Source organism: Temnothorax nylanderi, unplaced genomic scaffold, assembly GCF_030848795.1.
Source record: "Temnothorax nylanderi isolate EJ_2023f unplaced genomic scaffold, tnyl_v1.0 TNYL_tig0022_pilon, whole genome shotgun sequence".
Classification (NCBI taxonomy): Eukaryota; Metazoa; Arthropoda; class Insecta; order Hymenoptera; family Formicidae; genus Temnothorax; species Temnothorax nylanderi.
This window is the reverse complement of record NW_027249084.1, coordinates 1080351-1107649: the sequence shown is the minus strand read 5'-3', so window position 1 is coordinate 1107649 and position 27299 is coordinate 1080351. Positions and strand designations below refer to the sequence as shown.

The following is a 27299-nucleotide window of genomic DNA, read 5'->3' as shown; positions in this document are numbered from 1 at the left end:
CTACTCTTCTTCATAATTATCGAATAAGGTAAGGCTTACATTAATCGCTATGATACATGGCAATTATACTTGGCGCAAAATTAACAATATCCAAATACGTGTAATACGGTTTTATTTTGCAACCAATACACTCTTACAACGACCATCCACAATAACTGGAAAGACATTCTCGAGGAATCACTTGCGGACGTTTCAACACGACGATTCATGCGAAAAACAACATTCATATCTTTTATTACGCCAAGGTTTACGACCTTTTCCGGTATTCGCATAATAGTACCATCTATTGATAAAGGAAAAAGCTCGGACATTGTAAATAATTATTTCCTATATAGATGATGTTCCTACGAGAAACATGCCTCTTAAATGTCGGACTAACGAAATGAGGGAAGAAAAAAAGAAAAGAAATTGCGAGCCGAGCATTTTTAAAGCTTCGCTTGTGAGAAGAAGCACGAATATGGGGAAATAATTTGTACGCACATTTATTACATGTTTCAAAAACGCATTCCTCGAATCAATCACTGATGAAATACCGTCGTTTTACAATTTTGTACAATTCTGCCGTACTAATCTTACATTTAGGGATTTAATCGAGTTACTATGGTGAACATCTATTGGATAGATATGTAATAATTACTCTGTTGGACGTTGACTACCACGGTATAAAGATACGCTTATCGTTCGTGAGTTCGCGAATGTGGATGAATATTGAAAGGCAAAGACGCATACGTAGGCAAAAATGAAAGAATTTCATGCTCATTGATGATGCAAGAAAAGATTATGTTGTAATTTTACTTTAATGTTTCGATACAAGGGTCGTTTCTCCATCAACCTTCGCGAACTTACGAACGTTAGAATAGTGTACATTACCAAAGAACACTTGGTAAAAATTTTACGTGGCAATCTAACGTGTAATTTACAATGTAACTTACTGAAAGTACTCTATAATACTGCTGGATGTATACGGGTCACACCTTTCTCTCTCTCTTGGAACAGATTGATTACAGGTTAATGAAAATCCTGAGTAATTTGATAAATTTGTCACAGGAAAATACACCAATATTAATTAATGGGTTGTGGATCTTGAAAGTTGTCGATACAATCACTTGTAAAACAGTTAAATATGACCGATACGCCAAAACCACAGAAAGATAATATTTAACAGGGAGAAATCTCTCGCATGCACAAACATTTTCCTTTTTAACTTGCAGCTCATGTATTTACCATTAGATTAAACGGTATAATATTTAGCGTAAACATTATACCCGATTATTATTCTTACTCAATTTTTTTTTTTACCGTTATACGTTATAAAAGTAGCAAAATAACTTAATCAAGGCTCAGCGTGTCCCACAATAGAAGGCCAGGGTCTTTGAATAATTCATCTTCATATGCGAAACAATTTGTTGTGCAAAATCATCATAAACTTCAAACTTAATATAACTAACGTAATTCATATTTTGCAATATCATATATAATACAACGTACAATATTATAATCTACATAGGCAGTGCGCAAAGATTAATATAAAAAACTAATATCACAAAGTAATTTGGAGATAAAACTGTCGAGTCTCAGCATCGTGACGATGCCGAAGCTCCGTTCATATGTTAACGCGTTAAAAAGAGAACACAGAAATAAATCGAACCCTCATCGCGGCATCGTACGCTCCCATCTGGAAAAATTAACAAATTTCCCGGAAAGACCCAGAATTATGATTCACGAGAATATTTGTATATATATCGCATTCTTGTGCATTTAAATACATATTAAAGCGCCGCGAAAGTATCAAGTTTGTCGTCGCAGTAACATCACAGCTCTTGAATGCTGTTCAGCATCACACGATTTTTTTATAATTACAACAGTGCGAATCTCGAAATGTCAGATTTACGCGTCGCGTCGCGTCGCGAAGTAAAGAGTTACATTTTATCTCTTATGCTTTACCTACTATGGAATATATCTATTTAACGAACGCATCGTGTTCTATTTCATACACAGAGAGGTCTATTGTTAAATAACTAATAATTTTCTTTGCAAATAACATCTTCTATTCTTCCGCTGTATCAGAGGAGAATTGTATGCATTAAACTCATTGGAAAATAATTCGCTGTCTAATAAAGTGTGTGTTACGGTAAATCTTACTCTACAAAACTACTAGGGACGTTACCCTACCACTACCCTATCACGGATGATCGCCATTGATCCGGGATGATTAATCAATTCGTGTTATACTGTAGTTGCAGCGTATTATAATATAGTTCCGTGTTGAATATATTAATTTGTTTAATACATTATACATGCATAGTTATTCTACTTTTGAGCATCGGAAGCAATAGATAAATGTCATAAAAATCATGTGTCCGTATATGTTTTATATTTATATATATATATATATGCTGATTTCTTTCATTCTCTTGTGTATACGATAACAATGTTTGTCGAGCTTACGCGTAATCCTTATAGATAAATACTTAGGATTTCATATAGCACAGATTAGATTCTCAGTTCGTTGTCTTATAGAATTTTGTATTAAAACAGAATCTCACATTCTCCCCTTTCCTCAGATCACTTTTTTTTCCTTTGCACGTGGGTCTTTACATCGTGATGGCCGCGTGACTCCTGACGCATTATATCAATAAATATCAAACGAATCTTCGAAATGGTATCAAACGTAACAAGATTAACATTCGAAACTTCACTTGAAGGGCGCACCTATTAGTGCAATTTATACAAAATCGACGTGCATAAGATGAGATTCACTATTTCCGTTCGAGTTCACGGATATTACGAAGATACTTGTTTGCATATTTGTATATTCTATTATGTCATACGAATATGGTAATTACGCAACTATAATGTCTTCTTCTTACATGTGTCATTGATAGATCATATTTTTTATTATCTGTTTTGGACGTGCACTGTTCCGTTTGCAAATGTAGTCTTTCTATTGCTGCTCTAATAACGAGTCGGGTCATGCGTATTGTATTCAACTTGCTCGTGTCAATTTTATAAACGACAATAATTAAAAGTATTTACAACTTTAAAAGGATACATTCCCTCTAACTGCAGACTATGTGCTCCTAATCACATTCTTTTAAATGCTTATTTTCAAGTGTCTAACGCGTTAATTGCCAACACTCTGATATTAAATGCAAATTATCGCAATAAGCAGCACTGTATTAGTACGGATTTCAAATGCCAACTGTTACAAAGGAACTGTAAATCGTAAGGATAATGAGTATATAAATAAACATAAATAATATAGACGCGCCTTCTTCAATATCGAACTGGTAAACATTAAAGCTATGTATTGAACTGTAAATTGTAAGTCCGATCTCACCGGATATAACACATGGAGCACATTATATATTTTATAAAATTAATGCGAAACATATTTTTCAAGATACATTTGACATTAAATCATTCGAACCTGAGCCCAAGTTTCATTTGTCGCAAAAGATTCGTTATGTGATTACTAAATCATGCTAAGTTTAATGTGAAATGCGATAACGATGAGTAAGTATGTCGACTTTTCATCACAAAGACAAAAATCCATGAAGGATTTGAAGGACAATATCTTCTTTAGCTTTTCACTGCCGTCTTTTTCGTAAACATCAAAATTGTTTGTAAGGTAGGATAAAAATATAAGAACCGTACTATTGTGTTGACACTCGGGATTACATGGTTCTTCACACATGGTTTCGATACTTTGAAACCCTTCTAGTCCCGTTCTAGTTTGCAGATTAAATTTAACTGAAACGCGATTATTTCTGGAGCCTCTCGCTCGAGCGGCTTATCTCAAATCAAAGACTCACATCTCCGTATTCGAAGTTCCATTTCTCATAGGCAGCTAAACTTGCCGGCGAAACGGATCTGCGAATTCTCTTTAGGGAATCACGGAAATCTTGCATTGTGATATTACGAACGGAATTGAGGTCCAATTCCTTCACCTGATCTGGATTCAGTTCTGAGAACGATACGATAATACGCCTTGTAGTTAAACCATACAGACAAGGTGTGTAACAGAGCTACACTTTCAAAGCGCAACAAAAAAATTTGATGAAACTTTCTTCATATTTTTATTAGACTTGACTTTAATTGAGTAAATTAAATAAAATTTTTAAGAGTTTGTCGCGGTAAACATGCAGCAAAATTAACTTTTATCGCTGGAAAACAGCATCTGTGCATGTATTCAAAATGACGAGACATTGACCGCTGTTACACGGCGCCGTTAATCGGGTTTAATAACATCGGTAGTTCTTAGACTAGCCAATCACACTCATTCTTCAGAAGAAGGGAATAGCTGTGATTTGCCAGCCTAAGAACTACCGATGTTATTAAACCCGACGTGTAACAGCGGTCATTTATAATATCGTAAAGAATTATAAAATGAGTGGCCAAATGCATATCTTCACTCATAATATAAGACTGAAAACGAATTTAAAAAAAGCGTACAACGAATACAAGAAATTTAGCAATTTACCTCTGATAGGCCCAAGCGCTGCGTCTTTAGCTAATCCAGTTAAATCGCTTCCCGAGTATCCCTCCGTCACAAGTGCCATCTCGTTCAACTCTTCCGGCGTCAATGGATCATTGTGTTTGGCCAAGAGCCTTCGGAGTAACACAATCCTCGTCTGTAAGTCGGGCAACGTAACATACACGCGTTTCGTGAATCGCCTTAGTGCAGCCTCATCTAATTCCTGCGGTCTATTTGTAGCAGCCATAACGAGCACTCTCTCCTCTGGATTGCACGGCAGACCGTCAAACTCGACTAAGAATTCTGTTTTTAGCCTCCTAAAATACACGTTTAATTTAATTAATTTGATAAATCGATACAGCTCTCTTATCGATACATTGTCCGTGTGTATAAACGGACAGAGAAAGAGAAAATACACAAAGGTATATACCTCGAAGCTTCGTGTTCGTTATCCTTTCGCTCGCTCAACAACGAATCCACCTCGTCGATAAAAATAACGGAGGGCTGAAACTCCCGCGCGATAGCGAACAGAGCCCTCACTAATTTCTCACCCTCTCCGACGTATTTCGAGGTGAGACTAGCGGCGGAGATTGAGAAAAATGTTGCGTTGCACTGAGTCGCAACGGCACGCGCCAGCAATGTCTTCCCGTTTCCCGGTGGCCCGAACAATAGCAATCCTCTCGCGGGCGTACGCAGACCGGTGAATAACTCAGGTCGCAGCGACGGTAAGATCACCATCTCTTGTAAAGCCTGCTTCGCGGTCTGAAAGTTGAAGTTGAGAGAAAATATAAATAGGGACGAAGACGACGTTTCTCGCGATATTATAATCAGTAACCGAACGACGATAGTAACGCAACAGTACATCGCGACGGAACGACGTACCTCTTGACCAGCGATGTCTTCCCATTGCACCGGCGCTCCTCCCTCCAAGATCTCGTCGAGAATCACTTGCGCGAGTTTTGGATCCACGCCCTTTAAAATGGGTACTTTTCTGGTTGGCGTGCTTCTGTTACTGTTGGAGGTAGTGGGGGTTCCTGGACGTCGTATAGGCGAACCGTTGCCCGGCACAGACAGCTGCCTTTTCACAGAGGGTGGTGTGGAGGACGGTTTGATAGGCATGGTTCTGTGGCAAGGTTGAATAGGCGTCGATCTGCCCATGCTCCGAGGCAACGTCTGGCTCTTACTTAGGGGTGTTCCTGTCATTCGCTTGCCAGGAACCGATAGTTTCCTGCCGGATGCTGAAATAATGCCCGTACTTATCAATAAAACTCAACAAATGGCAATTTATAATTTGATGACAGTAAAAGAATGACTACTGGTAGTCGATTAATTAAAAGAAAATTAAATGCAGATCTCGCGTATCAGTCTAGTGGATAAGTGGGTCTATCGCAAAGAAGATAAAAGTAAGAAAAAAAATATATTTACAGCCAAGATATATTTGGAACATTGTTATTTGTATCCTTTGATTTGTATCCTAGTGATAAATAGTAGGAGTGTATTAAAAATGTGACCTTATCACGATAGCAAATACCTCGTTGGTAACATGATTAAGTTAAATCGTTAAAAACCATTTTTTAAATGTTGGAATTTATGTTGAGATAAAATACTTCCTACTATTTGTACTTTACTAAAATTGCAATTACGTGTGTTGTATTGTGTTGCTTCGGTCAAAAGCAGAATTAACCCTTAAATGCCACCCGGGGTCCAGCGGACCCCAGACCCTTTAGAATGATATATTTTCAAATGTTCCTGCCAAAAATGGAGCTCATATTTATTTATTTATTATTTTTTATTTTTTTTATTTTGGAGCCAATATTTTAACTGTTGGCGATCTTAATTTTTTATACTATGTTGAAATTGAAATTTTAACAATATAAGCATTTTATTCTCTTTTCTAAGCCTTGAACAACATTGAAAATAATTTTCATAACTAAATATCAAAAAATCAATAAGTAAGGAGACATTTTTCATGCTGGGGTCTTTTAGACCCCATGTGTCATTTACGAGATTCTTGAGAGGTGTGGCATTTAAGGGTTAATATATCTAATAAATTGCAATATAAAATTCAATGCTATAAAACACGTTTACGATATTTATGCGACAGGTGTAGTGTAATTAAAATTAATTAGCAAGGAAGAATACGGGTACGTTTTAATTTACGTTTATGTATTAAAGATCAAATTACTTATAAAAATATCGATTTTTCGAACTTTTGTCTCGATTTAAAAGATTGGGGGGGGAAAGAAAAAGATATGTCGTCTCATCAAATTACCTCATTACTAAATCGCATAAATATTAAGTCTACCAAAAAATTATAAAACATTTTCAAATGTGTGACTGCGATGGTGTGACGTGTATATGTACGTTTAATCATACGTCTGATCTGTCTTCGTGTGTACTTAATAAATACGGATTTAGATCTTTTAATCTACTTGTAAAGGCGTTTTGATGAAAAATTTCATCGCGTTTAGTAAGCGGAATGCAGCAGTTTCAAAAAATCTACGGCAACACGAAGAGGCAACTACGATAAATGCAAGCCTTACATTCTTCTATCTCATCCTTCTACGTCATACGAGTGATGTGCACAGGGCTAAGATGGTACAAGTATCTTTTTCAAATGAACAACGACTAGATAGCATTACCGTGTTATTTACTTGCATTCGACTCTCTTTCGCACTTAAGCCCAGAATCTCAGACGAACAATACCTTCAGTAGTATGAGCGAAACAGTTTTTTGGTGAACGTGGCCTTAACTTGGGAATCTGGGTACACATAGTCTGTCCGGCGTTAACTGTCGTGTGTATATTGTTTGTGTTCTTATTGTGATTAATGTTGGATGAAGTTCGAGCGGTTTGAAAAGTGTGCGCGTTGCGGCGAGCCCTCAGATGCTTTCCCGGATGTTCGCCGTCCGTTTTATTTCCAGGTGCGCGATTGTTGATACTATTGTTGATACCCAGCTTTCTCAGCTCACCCACACTCACTACAAAAAGGAAAAGAAAACATTCTCTGCCATGCTGCAGTAAGGCTATAGACAGCTAAAAAGAGAAAAATCAGGCTTTAGAAAGATCTTTCGGTCGTACCGCGAGTAACAAAATATACCGATATCGCCGAGTTGTCTCGGAGCAAAGCGCGCACGTTTCGTGTGATCGCCGTCAGAGTGCTGTCGCGTGAGATTGGGCCCTCAATCTGCATCTTGCCGATGCAGACCGACGTACAATAGCGCGAACCCTCATTTACCCTTTCTTCGAATACCCGCGAGAAAATGCAAAATAAAAACTGATCTGTGCTCAAGGTAAACCATCTAGGAAATTTTACAATTACACGCGGGCATGCGTACACACACACATACGTACACGCGCACACACGCTCGCGCGCATGTATGTCTCGTAAAAAGTAAAAATAAATTTGCACATACGAGCATGCTAGATACATATTCTTTCTCTTGCCATTGCCAAAGGTTTACCTGTGGACACCGTTGCCGAGATAAGTATGGTGCATAGATACCGATTAATTGACATTCGCATGAAACGAAACTGTCTGTACCATAAGTAAAGTAAGCTTGGAGTAGCTTGAGAAACGCCAATGTGCGGAGCAGGATGTACCAGGGAGATGTACTAACCGAGGAAGTCGAGCCTGTCCTTCGCCATCGCCAGATTCGTACACATCTTGTCGTGGAGTCTCTGCGCGTGCTCCCACACCTCGCCGTGTCCGCCGTTGCACTCCACAGCTATTCCCTTCTCCAATTCTCCGATTCCCTTTTTGTACAGTTCTATCGCCATCTCCTTTTGTCCTGTTTGAAACCAGTAAAAGATCAATTAGAGAGCAGTTGGTTAAACTGCATAAAAATTTAAGTGTAAAGTTTAGACTGTGTAATCGTATAAAGCAACTTGTTCTTCACTTTCTTCAATCAAATTGTGCCCCCCGAGTGAAACAATTTACCTTCATTGTCCTCGTCGATCTTGAGCGCTTTGCTAATAAACTCGAACGCTCGGCGATGATGGTGCTTTTGCTTGGCCAGCAAAGGATCCCCGGGACCAGGCCCCATGGGACGTCTAGGCACTTGCGACATGACCTCGTTCTCTATCCGATTACCATTGATCAAACGACCATCCGCCGGCTTCTGCCCTACAACAATCTCCAATTGACAGGTCTGCTTGGACGCCTGCCTGCGCTGGATCAGCTGGGACGTGGAGGTGTACAGGTACTTGAACACCACGAACAGCTGATACAGCAGGGTGCGCAGCACGTTGAACAGCAGGATCAGCGGGAAGGAGACGATGTAGAGATTGCGCTTGTGCACCGACGGCTGGGCGCCGTCCAGGAAGCGGTGGTGGGTGTGATGATAGTGATTGTGACGGTGGCCGGCGCAGTGGCTGATCGTCGTCGTCGTCTTGTCGCCGTTCTCGCTCTTGGTCACGCACAGCTTCTTCGGCGACTTGGTGCCGAATTTACGTGTCGGGCGCGCGCCATCACTGCAAGACATCTCCCAGGGATGCGTTTCGCTACGTTCGCCTCGGTACTGCGCTGCGAGCGGCCGTCGACGGTGATGATGGTGCTCGCGACTGGCCGTGCCGACATCCCCGACGCGGCGGTCGTGAGAGAGAACGACGGGGACGAGGTCGGGCCGGTGGGACGACTTCTACATCGTCCACGTTCCCGTGGCACGGGGGCTGCCGGCGGCGGCGGCGCGACCGCAGGAGGCACTGGTGGCGGAGGGGGAGGAAAAGACGCCGCGGAGAGTCGCGTTGTTGCGAGACTTACGAGACTCACGGGATACCTCCTGGTAGACGAGACGACGAGGCGACGGGAACTGGGACAAATCGATCTCGCGCGCCTCTCCCTCGCGTCGTTCCTCTCCCGCGATGCGACAACCGGCTAAGGGACGCGAGCGCCCGTTCAGCTTGAGCATCGCTTGTTTTGATCCCACTGCCCACTGCCTTGAACGCGCGCGCTCCGCTCCTCGCTTCTCCCGGTAGTCCCGGTTCGGTTTACTTCTCCAAGAGTCCAAGGAACGGAGCGATCGGTACCGCCGGTCCCGCCGCCCCCGCCGGTATACGGTATACTATTTATACCGTAGCGAGTAGCGACGCTCGGCGTCGAGATAGGACGTTGTTATGTACGATCGGTATTTGCATTAGCAGAGAATCAAACCCTCCGTATCATGCGATACATTATTTATATTCACTTTTTATATAGTTAATTGCGCTGCGTAATCAATAAATGAGATCAATAAATAATCAACTTTTATGCAGAAAATAATATTTCGTGTAATATTCATATACATATACGTAGAATGCATAAAAAAAATTTTAATGAGCAACAAGTTTACAATCTTAAAAAAAATAATAATAATTAATAAATAAATAAATTACATGTTATATTGTTGCATAAAATTAATAATTAATTAATTTATTGCATTATCGATGACATAAAAACCTAAAAAAATATGTTATCGGTAAAGTAGAAGTGTATTATCGCGTATTACTAGGTGCGCAACTAAGTTTCCGGGTTTCACACATAAGATGGCACCAATAACACATGTACTCGACTTACATCAACTTACATGTCTGAAGTTGTCTGAAGTTATAGCTTGGACATCTGTTAACAATAACCAGTCGTTATATAAACACATATCGCAACGCAAAAATATTTTTTCTAACAACGGAGATGTCGAGTTTTGTGCCAAATAAACAGCATTTGCGGGAAGCTTTGCTTTTCTGCTTTAACTTGAAAAAAAATGCAGCTGAAGCACGTCGTTTGCTTGAGGAGGCCTACGGCGAACATGCACCATCGAAAACTACCTGTGAAGATTGGTTTAAACGCTTCAGAAGTGGCGATTTCGACACTGAGGACAAGGAGCGCTCCGGAAGACCAAAAACAATTGAGGACGCCGATCTGCAAGCGTTATTGGATGAAGATGATACGCAAACACAAGATCAACTTGCGGAGGCATTAAACATGACTCACCAAGGTATTTCCAAACGTTTACATGCCATGGGAAAAATTAAAAAGGAAGGAAAATGGGTGCCGCATTAGTTGACTGAGAGACAGATGGAAAATCGAAGAGCCACTTCCGAAATATTGCTTTTGCGGCATGAAAGAAAGAGTTTTCTTCATCGAATTGTTACTGGCGATGAGAAGTGGATATATTTAGAGAATCCCAAACGCAAAAAATCGTGGCTTTCACCTGGTGAAGAATCAACATCGACGGCACGGCCAAATCGTTTTGGAAAGAAGACAATGCTCTGCGTTTGGTGGGACCAGAAAGGAATCGTGTACTATGAGCTGCTGAAACCGGGCGAAACTGTCAATGGGCATCGCTACCGACAACAACTGATCAATTTAAACCATACATTGCTCGAAAAACGGCCAGAATGGGACACGAGACACGAACGAGTGATATTGCAGCACGACAACGCTCCGTGCCATCGCAGTTCCATCGTTCAGGACACCATCAAAACGCTGAAATGAGATCTGCTACCGCACCCGCACCCGTATTCGCCAGACCTGGCGCCTTCCGATTATCACTTGTTCCGGTCGATGGCGCATGGCTTGGCTGGGCTACACTTGACCAATTTCGAAGAAGTGCAAAATTGGTTGGATGAATGGTTTCGGTCCAAAGACGCGTCGTTTTATTGTCGCGGTATTCATGTATTGCCAGAGAGATGGCGAAAATGTATAGCTAGCGAGGGACGATACTTTGAATAAACCATTTTTTGTATTTCTCTTGAAATTTTCCATTTTTTATTGATAAAAAAAACCTGGAAACTTAGTTGCGCACCTAGTATATCAATAAAAAATAATTTACACCCTTGTAATGGAAAAAAAATGTACAAAAGGGTCTTCGGCTAGCTACCCCGCTATAACTTATAACTAATACTTTACATTTACATTATAATAATGGGATATATATACACGACGTAATAATACATTTCAAAAGAGTATTTAAAAAACGTGCAATTTTCCTTCTTTTATCAAACAGGTCTAATTACTATCGCTCTCCGATAGTTCTGCCTGTTCTGTGACTTTTCGTACTTTACTTTTCATCTTCCTCGTTTTGCCTAAGCCTTGTTTCGATTTTCTAAACACTTCTATAGCGTGCAATTTCCTTTCTAACGCACATTCCCTATCTTTCTCTCGTTGCGGTATATATTCCCTGGTAGGTTTCTTCTCAACAACGGCTTTAACAAGTTTCTCGGGGATGGTGCTTGTTTTAACAGGCGGTGTTCCCTCACAAGTCGATATTTCAAGTTCGGTAACTGAATCAGTAACTGAATTCTTTTCCTCGCTTGACTTTCGGGCAGCATTGCTCTTTTTAATTTTCTTAGGGAGAGGTTTGCCATTAACGTTGTCGTCTATGTCGCCATCCGTATCCACGTTATCGCTATTTAATCTGCGTAGGGCCTGATTTTCGCTTGACTTTCGGGCAGCATCGCTCTTTTTAATTTTCTTAGGTCGAGGTTTGCCGTCTACGTTGTCGTCCACGACGTCATCCACATCCACGTTATCGTTATTCAATCTGCGCAGGGCCTTCTGCACTCTCTTACTTAAGCTCGGTTCGATCGAGCGCGGAGACGCTTTCGCTTTAAAGTACATATCCAATAATTTTTGATTCTTGTTTTCTTCCATTCTCCTCAATACCGGTATCATCGTGTCGTCGAACTTGCCCTTCGTCCATCCAAACTTCTGCCTGGTGTAGTCGCAAAGAAGCACGACGTTCGGCTTACCCCAGGTAAAAGTTTCCTTAGATTCGTCGACCGTGGGAAAGAGATACGCTTGGACAACCGCTTGATTTGGGAAATCTGTAAAGTAGTCGGTCACGCTACTGACAATCACATATTTCACTTACTTTATTCTTTATCGGTCGTTTCTGGGTGAGACTACCGCTTACCTCTGTCCAATTTCGTGTTTCGCAATTTATTGCGTAAAACAGTTTTCCCAGGAGCGAAAACCATTCCCTTCTTTATCCACGAGCAAAAATTATGCAACCCGCGTAATACGTTATCTCCATCGGCCGGAAACGCGGCTAATATTTCTAGCGCGGTAACTGGTCCAACGCCAGTCACCCCTGCGGTATAATCACTGCCAACCAAAAGGGCCAATTGTATCAATTGATTGCGGCTGAGTTCTGCAATATGTAATTGTTTCGTTATTAATCCTAGGACACTTGATTTTCACATATAATCTTATAAAATTAATATATATACAAATAAATATATTATGTTAATGTGTAACGATGCTTACTAAAGTGATGTTGAATATCACAGGCACGAAATTGTAATACTTTTTTGTTATGGTTGAAAAAATTCTTATATACGCATTGGCCTCCAAAAAGCCAGATATCAGAATCGTCTGTAATTGTGCCGTCGGTTAGTTTGATTTGTTCCAAATACGCGCACTGTGCTTCCGCTTCCATGGGAGCTACTATGTACGGTATGCCGAATAAACGTAACAGCTCCTATAAACAAATATAATATGACGCGTGCAAACAACAATTCGAAAGGTACAACGTACATCGCTCTCTATATAATTTTCAAGTTTCATACCTGTGCATCGATTTTAATTTGGTCAGAAATGTTGGTAGCTTGCCTCTCGAGCTTACCAATGCTTCTTGCGAGTTCTTCCTGCTCATCCTCTAATTGTCCCTGTAATTAAAAAATACTCGTATCAGATAAATGAATAAAAATATAATGAAACAATTGTTTACCTGTTTACAGGAATAATGTTGAGTTTACCTTCAATTCTGTCAAATCTTTTTCATTAGTGGGTAATACTACTGCTGGCTTCTCCTGCGTACATTCGTGAAGAGGATTAGGCGTAGGCGTATCTGTATTATCTCGCTCTATTGATTTATCAGAGTTCTGGGTGTCGTGTATTTTGTCTTCACCATTCGACATATTCTCGCTCAACTGAACATTTTCTGGCAATTCGGTTTTTGTTTCTTCCTCGATCGATTCCTCAGGTATGGTATCCAAGAAATTATGTTTGAAATTATTACTGTCTTTCCAAATTAATTGTGTTCGGTGTTCCCCGTTCACCGTATCGACAAGCTGTACTTGCTCCGGGCTCCGAACTGGCGCAACTCTCTCTTTATATGCATTCTCAAATATATCGGCAAACATATCGTCCTCTGGTTTTTTATTGGACTTGAAAGTTATTTCAATATCCTTTCTTTTCGTGATATTCCTTGAAATGTTCATATCAGGTATCGGGACATCTTGGATTTCGATGAAATCGTCAGAATCGGAATCTGACGTATCCAGCTGTGTTACATCGTTAGACTTCGCGGCAGGAGAACGTTCCTCAGGTATTATTCCTTTGTCCAAACTTGAGCTGTCGGACGTTATAATATTTAAAGCCTCGGCATTATCTCTTAATGGTACAATTTCCGCAAGATTATCCGATTCTGGACTAGACGGAATCGATTCAATGGCCGTATTCTCTTTAGCCGTATGTGCATCTTTCATGCTCTGTGATTCCGAAACTTTTTCACAATTTTCAAGAAGTGTTGACATCGATTTATCATCCATTGGACTAGACGGAATCGATTCAATGGCCGCATTCTCTTTAGTCGTACATGCATCTTTCGTGCTCTGTAATTCTAAAATTTCCTCGCAATTTTCAGAAAGTGTTGACATCGATTTATCATCCATTGGCTTTGTGGTTTCTGTCAACTCTATACAATTATCTATCGCGGGTGCTTTTACGCTTTTATTTGCAGTTTTGTGATTTTTATCTTTATTACGTTTAATAAGATGCATAATTTGATTCTGCGACAAGCCGCTGTACTCCAACATGTATGTTAATGCAGGATTAGTCTTATTTTTCCCCGATAATGCCAATGATTTGTTTGTATCATTTATATCATCTTCGTTTATTTCATCTTCGGATTCCCAATCGCTGTCAAACGTGTATTCATTTATATTTTCGACGATAGGTAGAGAATCGTCATAGATTGTGAAATCGGCCTCACTATCGGAATCATTTAATTCATACTCATTAATGTTTTCTGCGATTGACGTGGGATTACTTGGGCCAGCAACAGGTTCAACTTCTTCATTCGCATCCTGCAACTCACTTCTATCCACCTCTGATTCGCTCGGAGATTTCATTGCTAACGCGTTCCTGTCTGCGTGAAACAATATGTACGATTCATTATTAAATATATCAGAAGAGCGAAATTACTTCAACGTTTCAACGTTTGGTGCGCATACCACTGATATAAATCAATCTAGTTGTATTATCCGCGGCTATTCGAAAAGCCGCGTCTCTGCCCTTTGTATCGACGCCTTGTTCAGTCAGTAGTTTGTCCAGCTCCTCCAACGTCAGTGTCTTTCCACCCATTTCCTTCTCGGCGGATTCTAAAGACTCCTGCACGTGTCTACGTTTGAGCAAACGTTTCAACTGGAAGCCTGAGAACTCTTGCGATTCCTATAAATACAATATATTTAAAACATACATAATACAATATATAATAGAAAATTTACTTGGAACACATGATACGCATGATTTATAATCTATCGTGCACGTTACATATTGCTTCATATTTGTACATACTTGAGGCATCTCGTGCAAACGACCCCAGGAATTTTGTTTCCTCGTTTCTTTAAGGTCAGTGAGTATATCGTAACGAACATCCGCGGGTAACGCTTTAAATTCGTTGCTGGTTACATCAACGCTATGTATGTTTCCCATCCATTTAGATTGCTTCCGTGGACTCAGTTCGGCAAGGGAATCGTCGGAATCGTATTCATCGTCATCGACATAACTCTGCGCGTTGCTGACGCTCGGCATGTCGGGCAGAGCGAACATATCCTCGTCGGAACGTTTGGTTGGCATATTTATCGATATTTGCATCGCCTCGCCATTCTGATCCTTGGAATCCTTGTTAAGAACGGTTTTTACAACGCTGTGCCTTATCAAGTTGTGTATCAAATCCGTCTTCATCTTCTGCGCCTTACTCGTGGCAATAGATTTCTGCTTCCTGCGCGAGGCCTGCGAACACAAAAGAATTGGTGGAGGCTCTTTTCTCACTACCTGGTTCCCACGGTGAGCTAATTAAGTACGAACAATATTATAATCAAGATAGAAGAACAGTTTAGCTTGTGCACGTAAATGCATAGCGCACAAGTTTCCTACAATATATGTATATCGTATCTCTTTTGCGTTAAATGCACGAGTTAGGGATCGTTAATTATTCGCCAGTTAAAGAAAATGTAATCCGTTGCGTATTTACAATTGTGTTTTTCTTGAGCATTGGTACGCCTCCATCGAAGACGAAGACGGGCTTGATCTTATAATACAGGAGTTTGCATATCCTGCTAAATAATCCGAGCAGATGGGCGTTAGGTCTGGGAGCGCCATGACGATCCTGGTATCCTTGCAACACTTGGTACATCCATATCGATATATCTGTATGTTAAAAAACATATAATATAAAAGTTATGTAAAAGTTTGCTATTCTATAATTGTACTTCAGAGTGACATTAAAGCCGAACGAGTAACGGACAATCTTGTCTCGCGTTTCCGGAACTTATCAAGATCTTCTAACTTTGGAATTAAATAGGGTTCAAAATTATATTCGATCTTTTGCGATAAGACTTATATATCATAGATATCGATACTCGCCGATCGCCAGGACCTTGCCCTCGAGGCTCTCCAAGGGTACCGGCTTTCCGGATGCGTCGAGCAACTTCCACAGGCCGTACACTCCCATTATTTCAAGAGATTGACAGAGAAACGCGCGCAAACGTGTCGCTAAAAGGTACACAACGCAAACGCGACATGACATTTCTTTCCCAAGCGTTCCATTATCTTTTTATTTTATCTACTGCGCGACATACGATTATATTAACCTAAAAGTAAGCGATTAACAAGTCGGACTCGCGCATATCGCGGACTGTCACGAGTGCGAGAGTAGTGAAAGTACGGAGATTCATGAAAGCACGTGTTTTAATATTTTAGCGTCGACCTCGGTCGACTTCAGCCGGCGAATACGCCGGTTACAAACGGTTCACGGTGATCCGCCGTTCGCGGTCAGCTGACGAAGGTAGCATTGGTAGCAAACGTCACGTCATACTCGCACGCGGTCGGCTACACCTCTGCACCCGCCAGTCACTGCGCCTGCACCTGCGCCAGCATACAAGTAGTCGACTCGAACTCGACGAGTGGCCTTTGTCTATTTTTACCGATTTAGATTAACTTTCATCTCGGTCTAATTTACTTTTTATCTTCTTCTAATTCTTAGAATTCTAAGAATTCTAAAAAGAAGAAATTTTTTTTAAAGAATTCTAAGAATTAGACGACGAAGATAAAAAGTAAGTTAATTTAGATGAAGTTAATTAGATAATTAACTTTAATCTCGATTTAAAACTTATTTTTTATTTTCTTCTAATTCTTAGAATTTTAAATCTTCTTTTATTTCTTAGAATTCTAATTCTTTTTCTAATTCTTAGAATTCTTTTTAGAATTCTAAGAATTTTAAGAATTAGAAGACAAAAAGTAAACTATAAACCAGACCAATATTAAAGTACTGCATTGGTAGAAACGGACATTAATTTAACGTGTTGCAATTTGTTACAGGAATGTTGGCTACACTGTCAATATTTGAAAAATGCTAATTGCATTTCCGAGACGGTTTTACGCAATCTCGATTAACTCGTTCGATGATCAATCGTCCAAAAGACGTATTCCGCGTGCACGGTGCGGAACTCGAGACAAATTTGAGCACGTTGCCTGTTGAACGCACGATTAATCTAGCTTAATCCGATTAGCGATCGAAGGACGATCGCGTAATGGCGAGAAAACGCGTTGTTTACGCGCGACGTTGCGCGTTCGGCGCGTTCGAGCGTTTTAGAACGTTGCAGCGCGCGGCCGAAGCCAATTACGCGTCGTTGCTCGGCATCTCATTTATTCCTTCGGGGCAACGATAATAATTGGTATCGCGCAACAATTACAACAGTAGATCGTATCGGGATCACGCTATACTCGGGATCGCGGTACAATTCCGCGCTCGCGCTCGCGCCCGTCATCTTCGCGCCTCCCGTAAAAAGAAACGAGCGTGGGAATCGGGATTCGGGCCTTGGGTAAAAAAAACTCGGTTCGCGGTCGAGCCGCGTTCGCACGTACGTACGGCGCTCGCCTATATCGCGCGAGAATTACGTATTTCTCGCCGGCCGAAAAGGGATATAGCCGAGCCGAGAGAAAAAGTGTATCGCCGCCCGCGGGCGGTGGAAGTCGCGCGTCGAGGGACCGTGATTTAGCGATTTTGTGCCGCTTTTTAACGCACGTCGGGCATTTTGCACGGATGAAAAGGCGATTGTTTATTAGTTGAAGGTTGTTCGTTTATTATCATGTATTTTCGTTGTTTCGCAACCCGTTTACGTTGAAATAGAGACTTTTTGTCTCTCGATGATTCACGCATCCATCTCTTTTCCCTTCCCCCTTCATTTTACGACTCATAGTTGAGAATCAGTAGAGTCAGCGCGATGCCGATATATTCAACGATATAGATTAGATGAGAAGCAGAAATGACGTTCGAGGCGACCCGCCTCGAGATAGAAAGCCGCTCGCGCGGCGAGCTTCGCGAAAATGTCGAAAATTATATCGCCGAATTAATCTTCCGTGAAGTGAGCAAAGAGTCGCGGAAGGGCGCGTGCACGATAATTTAAGCAATCGCGTTCGTTCGAAGTAAAAAGGCCGTGAAGTAAGTCGCGTGATGTAAAGCGAAAGATCGTGTCGGCGAGAATAGAAGAAGCCGCGTTTACATAATATTTTCCGTGAATCGACAATTTTTCGGGCGACCGTTTTCACGACGAGAACGCGACGCGTCGTCTAATGTCCATTTCTATTAATTTTAATAATCTTGGCTTAATTTACTTTTTACCTCTTTCTAATTCTTAGAACTGAAAACAGTTTTAAAATTGTAAATTAATCGTTTTATCCGAAGGTCAATGTTTGCTAACTTCACGTTGTATAATTTTTTTTGGACGCGAAAAAAAGTTGAGTTATATAATAGAAGATTAACTTACTTCAAGAACTCTCTAGAAAAAGTAAGTTAACTGCCTTCTATAACTCAACTTTTTTTCGTGTAAAAAAAATTTATAACGTGTAATTAGCAAACATTAACCTTTGGGTAAAACTAACAATTAATTTACAATTTTTTTTTATTTCTTTCATTATAAAGGAAACGATTTGTAACTTGGAATAAAATGCCACGCGTTATAAGCTGTAGAAAAATAAAATAAGACTTAAAAAATATAGGCATAATTAAGTCGAGATTAAAGTTACTCTACATAGAGATGAACATAATAAGGTAATCGCGCCTAAGTTTGCAACGAGATCGATCAAATTTATCCTATTCAAGTCTGCAATTTGTAAGAGAAAAATCGATGGTAAACCCGCAAAATTACATAGTCGAAAATGCTTTCTTTTCAGCAACAAGATCTCCGGAATGCTGTACGTTGAATAAAATTGCAATTGAAAAGAAATAGATTCCGTATCTCGTTCGGCACTGTCTTGCGACGGTCGCCGAGCAAAGATCGATGGCGGATCGAAATCTCGAAGGAAGGTAAAAGTTGTTCAAAATATCTCTCTCTTTCTCTCTCTGTTTCTCCCTATCTATCTATCTCTGGTCCTCATACGCACGTCCCCGGTGTTATTACGCAGCATCGGCTGCCTGCACCTCTCGCACACGCGGATCGCGCGGACACGAGACCGTGCGGACGCGGTGCTACATATGCGGTCTTGTATATATATCTATATACATATGTATATATATATATCACACATCATATACATACATATATATATATACACACGCGCCGCGCGTATAGGCAAACGCGCGTGCACATTCATAGACGCGCGGTATATATATATCGTATCGTCATCATCGCAGAAGTGGAGTGAGGTAGAGGCCACCCACTCTTTCCCACAGCAGGTTTTTCCCACGCCCCCCAGGATAACCCCAACATCCTTTTGCGGCAGCAATTCCACGGTCCGTGGGGGCGCCGCTACGTGGGGGGAGAGACGGGTGGATTGAGTGGAAACGACGGCTCGGCGCGGGGCCAGAGGGGGGTGGTGCGAGCGGCGCGCGGGTCAGGTGGAGGGGGGCAGGGAGCTGGAGGCGCTCGGGTCGACCGGGCCATTGTACAACAGTAAAACAATAGAATCTGCAGCATCAGTGACGTATCCGCGTGCGCGCGGGCGCTGTGTCGCGAGAGTATCGTGGACGATTAAAAAAAAGAAAAAGAAAAGAGACAGAGAGAGAGAGAGAGAGTGTGTGCGTCGTCGCGATTAAAGAGAGGGAAGAAGAAGAAGAGGAAGAAGAAGAGAGAGAGTGCTCCACTTCTCGGATCGGCGTGATATCGGCCGCGAAGGTGTATTTATCGAATCGAAATCGGCTCGCCCGGTAAACACGCTCGAATAGCGATTAATCGAGCTACTTAATTCGTCCACATCGCAGAAACGGGGGTTCCACGATCTGAAGAGCGATACGTGAAGTTATCGATCTCAGACAGGCGGAACTTCGTGCAGATACACGAATATCTTCTTCATCCTCGCGCGATTACGTATTAACGCGGCGATCAACTCGAATTGCGCGAAGGTTGCTGCGACGATTTATTGGCAACTTCAATTCGTCATTCAAGATAAATTAATTTAATGATTATCAGTTATTATAAATGACTCTATTAATTGACGGGGAGACTGTTACGAGGAAGAAACGCAGCTGAGTTCCGCGGCTGAAATTTCGGCGAACGTTGAACGGTCGCCGACCGTTTCGCGCGCGATTTTCATACGTCGGAGTGAATGTCGGCGCGTATCGTCGCGAGAACGCGCGATCTTGCCGCTATTCGTTTTGAACTTCTTGCGAGAGGGAGAGAGAAAGAGAGAGAGAGAGAGAGCGCGGACCCCCGAGCTCTCGCCCGAGAGCTCCCCTCTCCTTAGCTCACTGCGTTTATACCGCGGCGGCAATAACTCTACATCGTTGCTCCGAAGTTAGTAGTTAGTTACCCATCAGTCGCGCGTTAAGGACGATCATTATTCTCGCGTGTTACGTTGCGTCGCGTCGTCAAGATTCGTCGCCAAGCCGCGTCGCTCGACGATTTTAATTCGCGTCGCGTATTATTCCGCGGAATTGCAGAAGAAAGAGACGCGCGAACGGATCCGGCCCGCGGCAAAACCGAATCGACGTACTTCACTTCGCGCGAGCGCGTTCGATTCGAATCCCAAATCGAATCGCTTGAAGTTGCGCGCGTACGCGCGCCGCGCTGTACCGCGCCGCCGCGTTTCGTTCGCCGCGGTTGGCAGAACTGTTCGGAAAATTCGGAAAGTGAACAGGTGTTTTTTGAATGGATTAGGGGGAGAGAAGGAGAAAGACCAAGACGACGAGGGGGAGAGAGGGAGAGAGTAGACGACGAGAGGACGCGGAAGGATTCGCCACGGACGGCGGTGAACGATCGCCGGGGGACTTGGCGGCCGCTCCGGATGATCGATAGCTCGGAGGATGCACGCGGGTACGCGGTTACTCCCGACGCCCGGCCGAGAATGAGGAGGCGAGTCGACCCCGGGATTTAACCTGTCCTCCGCCAGATCGTAACCTCCTCGCTCGCGCGTCGAAAGGTAAATAAACAAACGGCCTGGCATCCTCGCGCACGCCGCTCACGATCGCCGCTTCCCTTCGCGGGGGCCGCGAATCGATTCCCTTTCATAACCCTTCAACCCGTCGGACCCCTTCCTTCCCGCGAGCCGAAACGTCCCGGTACCCGGTCCAGGTTGCCGTCCAGGTCGACCGGAATGCTTCTCACAGCTGTCGCTTCGCTCTCTGACTTTCGCCGCTCTGCGATCTAAAAACTTTTTCTTCCATTTTGCGTGCAATGCTTTTTCTTCCTATACACTGCCTGCATGGAACAACATTGTGTCAACTTAATTTTTTTTTCGTATTGTATTGTGTATTTTTGCAGTGCATTATTGCTATTCGTTAAACGAGGGCGAGATAGAAGGAAACATAATGCGGAATGCAAATCGTAAGGCCAAAAAATGTGATAGGTTTTCATAGTAGTTGATTATTTTTACCGTTTCATCGCGTAACGATTCAGTTTGTCGTGATTTCTTTCTTGCTGAATAACGCATTTGCATTTCTATTCTTGGAATATTTTTAATCAGGCATTTGCAATTATAGACTTGGGCTACGGTTAACAGGCAAATTCTACGATTCTAATTGTCTGAATTAAGTGTATGATACGCCTTGACATGCAAATGACAGATACTTTTCTCTTTCGCACCCTAGTCTACCGTCAAATTTACAGTACTCATTTACCACTTTATTACTGCATTACTTTCTGCCGTTGTCTGACGTCACATCACAGATGTGGCATTACAGGATATCAATAAGTGCAAACACCAACTAACAGTGACATAATCAACAAATATAATTTCCCACTCAACAATATAAGTAAGTGTAATGTGACATATGTTGCACATAACAGTTACATTGTTGAGTGGGAAATTAGAATAGTGGTAAAAAATGTTACTGTTACTTGGTGTTTGCTGAGTGAATAGCAACAAGAGCAGAGATTATAGTTATTAATAGTATCCCACACAGCACACTTTATCTGAGGGACGTCCTACAGACATTTGAAATATCTCAATAGCCGTAGGACATCCGGTGAATATCCAGCAGATGCACAAGTGTCCCTCAGAATATCCTGTGCTGTGTGGGATATAATTGCTGAGAAACTTATTACAATATACAGTATGAATCAACGGTGTCACTGGTGTCACACGATTAAATTTTTATTTATGCTATCAATGAGAAATATTTGCTGGTCAAAGCGAAACATCGATTGGCCCCTGGGTAGAATTGCGTTACTGTGAAGCACAGCTGGATGCGGCAGGTCCATATGACTGAAGTCATCTAGAAGGAAATGTAAACAACTTTGATAGAGATATGAACAACATTCAAATGGCTCGGAAGAAGAAAGTACACATACGACGGTTTCCATTAAAATGACAAATTTACAGTGAGCAAACGTAGAACAGAGAGCGCTTTTATCAAGAATTCGTTTTCAAGGACCGTATAAAGAGGAAGAGGCTGTGTAAAAGAAAAAAGTGGTATGTTTCATAAGATAGGCGATTGATGAAATTGTAAAACTTGCACACGTACACTCGTGTAATTAATGTAACGTTCGGTTAACGAGCTAAAGAATTACGCTATTAATTATGACATGTACATTTTTTTTTCCCAGTGTATAAACATAAGCTCCTACCTGCGCGGCCACAATAGGATAGGAGCGCTTTTAATTCATGCACAGGAAAAATGAGCCCGGCTCCGGTTCTCACGGCGTGCGTGTGTGTACGTGCCTGTACGTTGTTTCCTCTTTCCTGTGCCGAGACCAGCAATTCTTGATAGCTCGTTCGAAGAAAGATATCTCGAGTTAATTACGTCTTGTCCCCGGTAAAAAGGCAAAAATCTTTCTCACGCTAAAGCTTCAAACGAGCAGACATTTGTATGCAGTTTGGTACGCTTAATCGCGCGAGTGACTAATGGTGTGATGCTACTGTATATTATGCGAATACATTATCACGCATTTAAAGTCACGATATCGTCTATTTCTACATGTAGCTTTTACACCTTTATAATCTAACGCGCGCGCGCGCGCCCGCGCCGTACACTTGGATCATATATCCGTCCGATATACATACGCCAAGATATAATGAGACAATAATCAAGTGTGATTATTAATCTATTTCGTTCGAATTATTTTTAATTTAAGCGCCTTTAATTTAACCCGCTCCTACCGCTCTTCGTTCACGTTGCAACTGCTATTTTGAGTTGTATTTCTTACACGATTTCGACTAATTTCGCTCACTTTTCCATATTAATTTTAATTCTGTCTGATTCTTCATGTAGCACGCTACACGCTATTGTCGCTCCTTTCCCGCAAGATAATGGTAAACGCACAAATAATCATTGACAACTGTACGACATATATTCAAGTTTTGTTTGCATTTGTATTTTGTATCGTGTATCACTGAGATAATTTGATTCGCCGTAGGTAAGAGATCGGGAAGGCTCTCGGCGCGCTTGAAAGATGAAGATTTAAGTCGGCGCCAACGGCGGCAACTTCGTTATTCCGTTTCGCACGAGAGAGTTCGAACCCGGACCTTTAAATATGCCACATCAATTCGGGTTGCCAACGATGGCGCATGGTATGCAATCTCCACCCTCGCCGACCTCGGTCATGTCCGTTTACCCTCGATTCGGCCCCGGCATCTACAGGCCCGACCACCAGGACCAGCGACTGACCCGCGAGGCGATGGAACGTTACCTGCGCGACCGTAGCGACATGGTGATCGTGATCCTACACGCCAAGGTCGCGCAAAAGTCGTACGGCAACGAGAAACGGTTCTTCTGCCCGCCGCCGTGCATCTACCTCTTCGGCGACGGCTGGAGGATGCGTCAGGAGCAAATGTTGCGCGAGGGCGAGAGCGAGCAGAGCGCTCAGCTGTGCGCTTTCATCGGCATCGGTAATTCGGATCAGGATATGCAGCAGCTGGACCTGAACAACGGTAAACAGTACTGCGCGGCGAAGACCCTCTACATCTCCGACTCGGACAAGCGCAAGCACTTTATGCTCTCGGTGAAGATGTTCTACGGAAGCGGCCACGACATCGGCGTGTTTCACAGCAAGCGTATCAAGGTGATCTCGAAGCCGTCCAAGAAGAAGCAGTCGCTGAAGAACGCGGACCTGTGCATCGCCAGTGGCACGAAGGTGGCACTCTTCAATCGGCTGCGATCGCAGACGGTCAGTACGCGCTACCTCCACGTGGAGAACGGCAATTTTCACGCGAGCTCGACGCAATGGGGCGCGTTCACCATTCACCTCTTGGACGACAACGAGAGCGAGTCGGAGGAGTTTCAGGTGCGCGACGGTTACGTGCACTACGGCAGCACCGTGAAACTGGTATGCTCCGTTACGGGGATGGCTCTGCCGCGGCTGGTGATTCGCAAGGTAGACAAACAGATGGCCAGCCTGGAGGCCGACGATCCCGTATCGCAATTGCACAAGTGCGCTTTTTACATGAAGGACACGGATCACATGTACCTGTGCCTGTCGCAGGAGCGCATCATACAATTCCAGGCTACGCCTTGTCCGAAGGAGGCGAACAAGGAGATGATCAACGACGGCGCCTGCTGGACGATCATCAGCACCGACAAGGCCGAGTACCAGTTCTTCGAGGGCATGGGCCCGGTACGGTCGCCGGTGACGCCGGTACCGCTGGTCCACAGCCTGCATCTCAACGGCGGCGGCGACGTAGCGATGCTCGAGCTGACGGGCGACAATTTCACGCCGAACCTGCAGGTCTGGTTCGGCGACGTGGAGGCCGAGACCATGTACAGGTGTCAGGAGAGCATGCTCTGCGTCGTGCCCGACATCTCGCTGTTCCGCGGCGAGTGGCTCTGGGTGCGCCAGCCGACGCAGGTGCCGGTCTCCCTCGTGCGCAACGACGGCATCATCTACGCGACCGGTCTGACCTTCACGTACACGCCCGAGCCCGGGCCGCGCCCGCACTGTCCGCCCGCCGACGAGATCATGCGAGCGCCGCGTGCCATGCACAATCAAGCCAGTATACCACCTGCCGCGATGCCCGCCGACGTGCCCTGGAACACTCACGGCCAGCCGCCGCAATCGGGTCTCTGATGTCTTCTAGATAATCGTCACAACGCGAACCAAAGTTTACGATGTAGTAGTGATACGGACGGTGCAACGCCAGCCGTCGTGTCTCACGACGACGACGACGACGACGACGACGAGGACGACGACAATGACGATGACGGAAGTGAGAGCGGCGACGGTGACTGCTCGTATCTGACGAAAGATTTCTTTCTCGAAATCGACGGCGATGCGGCGCGGTGCAGTGCAAACCTGGACAATCCGGAAACGTAGCGTATCGCTCAGTGCACCCGACGAGGTGCGACGACGTGGCGCGTCGAATTTCGCGCGCGCTAAAGATCATAGAACTAGTAACTCGTAAGTTGTTGAGACACACAGATTTACAGAGATAATAATTTATATAGCAATCCTGTATAGGTTTAACGGCTTACGCTAGTGTGTATAGACTGAGTTGTGTATACGATGTTTTTAGAATTTTGGGAGAAACAAACGAAATTACAAGATTCGATTTATATGATAAAATAAGTTTTAATCGTTTATATGATACAGCTCGAAACATTTCCCTTGTAATTCCACCCTCGTTTTATCCGACATTTTAAGAAATATAAAAAAAACAATCAAACGTGATTAGTGACTAACGAGGGTAACAGTCTTGGTCTATACATCTGCATATCGGTCACCGAACGATGGTTGTGCTTTTAACATTTGTATTTGTTACGAGAGAGAAACTGCTGTCACGCTTGGAACTCGGTACAGCGGATTTTGAAATTGTAACGACGCTCCTCGATGCGTATAAATTTTTTACAATACGCCAGTTTTATCCGCGATCAGTTTCATTGAAAAAAATATCATTTTATAAAGAGAAGAGAACGAATTTTAAGAGAGCAGCCCGAGAACCGAACGGCCGTATACCGAAGTCCGAGCGTTTGGCCCCGCGTGAATGGTCCATCCTGTACAAAGTTAGATAGGGAGAAGGTACGCGATGTATTTTTTGAACCCGCGCACGACGGCCTCGACGTTTGGTACATTTGTAAATTCGTACGCGCGCGGTGTCAATAGATTCTTCATTATTTATTAGGAGACGCATGACAAATGCATATACTTTCATCGAGTGAATGTGTGCGATGCGCGATCGCGAGAGCCGGTCAGAGATTGACGGAGTCAGTAGAATTCGTATGCATTCTTCTTTTTCACCTCTCTACATTTCGGAGAAACGATCAAGTACGCTTTAGAAACGGGGATATATGATTTTCTTCTGACAATATATACGCGTGCGCGCGAGTGTCTGTCTATTGTGTGTGTGTGCGTGTGTGTTACTTTATGTATATAGTATATCAGTGTACGTACAGCACTTATTGTGATTACAATTACATGGATCCCGGTGTAACAATCGCGTTAGATATCCTCGAGGTGCTCGCGCGAAACTAATTTTCGGTTCATCGTCTAACTCATGAATAAAATAAAATGTAGGAAACAAATCTCTCTATCATAATATATATACGGCATTACATACATTGTATATTTTTACTGATTTTTATCAGACATATGAACATCGGAAATCGCGATGTCCGAACGAGTTGGACGGCTATCTTTAAACTGCATCGCGCACGAAGACTTATAATCCTACATACATGATACTTGAGGTGTTTCTTTTCAGATAGATCGAGGATCTTCTGTATTGTAATTTGGAGCGTTTTTTATAGGATTTTTCGTGAAAAAACACATTAAAAATTATATTTATATGCTTTATTGTAATTATATCAATAAGTACAATGAAGACACATATAAAGTTTTACGCTCCTACACATGATTTAGAATAAACAGAAGATTTATATTACACGATCTTTATTTTGTCACGATCAGTTCCCCGTTTGATCCCCGATCCCAGAACCACTTAGTTGGGAATTATTTGTATCATGTATAAATGAACGTATATTATTAATTATGAATTTTTTTCAATCACGGATTCTTTGATAAGTTTGATAATCGATTCAATTTTATCTGAAATTTATGAGAGTCGTATCAAGTCGACACATTTAATAAATACTAGAAAATTTTAGTAAGTGGACATGCGAGGTATTGAAAAAAAAAAAAATTTGGATATTCCTTTTAAGTGAACGCCAACGCTTTCAGTCATTAGCGCGAATA

The 27299-nt window shown here is 42.6% G+C and overlaps 3 protein-coding genes across 5 annotated transcripts; 1 reads left to right on the top strand and 2 right to left on the bottom strand.

Annotated features, from left to right (window-relative positions):
* Positions 1 to 95: 95 nt before the first annotated feature.
* Positions 96 to 9566, bottom strand: Spas (spastin). 2 transcript variants are annotated; one of them, XM_071700477.1, is made up of 7 exons: positions 8416 to 9566; positions 8096 to 8266; positions 7184 to 7456; positions 5360 to 5715; positions 4908 to 5239; positions 4484 to 4794; positions 96 to 3967 (listed from the first exon to the last, which is right to left on the bottom strand). In XM_071700477.1, exons 1-7 carry the CDS (start codon positions 8957 to 8959, stop codon positions 3804 to 3806), a joined length of 2151 nt encoding a protein of 716 aa, XP_071556578.1. In that variant the 5' UTR covers positions 8960 to 9566; the 3' UTR covers positions 96 to 3803. The 2 variants fall into 2 exon arrangements, with proteins under 2 accessions (XP_071556578.1, XP_071556579.1); XM_071700478.1 differs by lacking the exon at positions 7184 to 7456 and having other exon boundaries at positions 8416 to 9560.
* Positions 9567 to 11263: 1697 nt separating this feature from the next.
* Positions 11264 to 16525, bottom strand: Mus201 (rad2 superfamily protein mus201). Its single transcript, XM_071700472.1, has 9 exons — positions 16105 to 16525; positions 15713 to 15888; positions 15034 to 15471; positions 14691 to 14907; positions 13212 to 14605; positions 13023 to 13121; positions 12721 to 12934; positions 12368 to 12604; positions 11264 to 12278 (listed from the first exon to the last, which is right to left on the bottom strand). Exons 1-9 carry the CDS (start codon positions 16265 to 16267, stop codon positions 11461 to 11463), a joined length of 3756 nt encoding a protein of 1251 aa, XP_071556573.1. The 5' UTR covers positions 16268 to 16525; the 3' UTR covers positions 11264 to 11460.
* A 3058-nt stretch (positions 16526 to 19583) lies between these two features.
* On the top strand, positions 19584 to 26988 carry Su(h) (recombining binding protein suppressor of hairless). Of its 2 annotated transcripts, XM_071700474.1 has the most exons (3): positions 19584 to 19853; positions 20835 to 21096; positions 23532 to 26988. In XM_071700474.1, exon 3 carries the CDS (start codon positions 23649 to 23651, stop codon positions 25176 to 25178), a length of 1530 nt encoding a protein of 509 aa, XP_071556575.1. In that variant the 5' UTR covers positions 19584 to 19853; positions 20835 to 21096; positions 23532 to 23648; the 3' UTR covers positions 25179 to 26988. The 2 variants fall into 2 exon arrangements, with proteins under 2 accessions (XP_071556575.1, XP_071556574.1); XM_071700473.1 differs by having other exon boundaries at positions 19584 to 21096.
* The last annotated feature ends 311 nt before the right edge of the window (positions 26989 to 27299 follow it).

Coding starts and splice junctions, on each gene's coding strand:
- Spas (XM_071700477.1), bottom strand. CDS start 8,959: ATGTCTTGCAGTGATGGCGCGCGCCCGACACGTAAATTCGGCACCAAG. Junction 5,716..7,183: donor TTTCGCTCATACTACTGAAG/GTATTGTTCGTC, acceptor GCATTATTTCAG/CATCCGGCAGGAAACTATCG. Junction 3,968..4,483: donor AGCGCTTGGGCCTATCAGAG/GTAAATTGCTAA, acceptor TATCGTTCTCAG/AACTGAATCCAGATCAGGTG.
- Mus201 (XM_071700472.1), bottom strand. CDS start 16,267: ATGTCATGTCGCGTTTGCGTTGTGTACCTTTTAGCGACACGTTTGCGC. Junction 15,472..15,712: donor TGCTCAAGAAAAACACAATT/GTAAATACGCAA, acceptor TTGTGTTCGCAG/GCCTCGCGCAGGAAGCAGAA. Junction 13,122..13,211: donor AAGATTTGACAGAATTGAAG/GTAAACTCAACA, acceptor TTTTAATTACAG/GGACAATTAGAGGATGAGCA.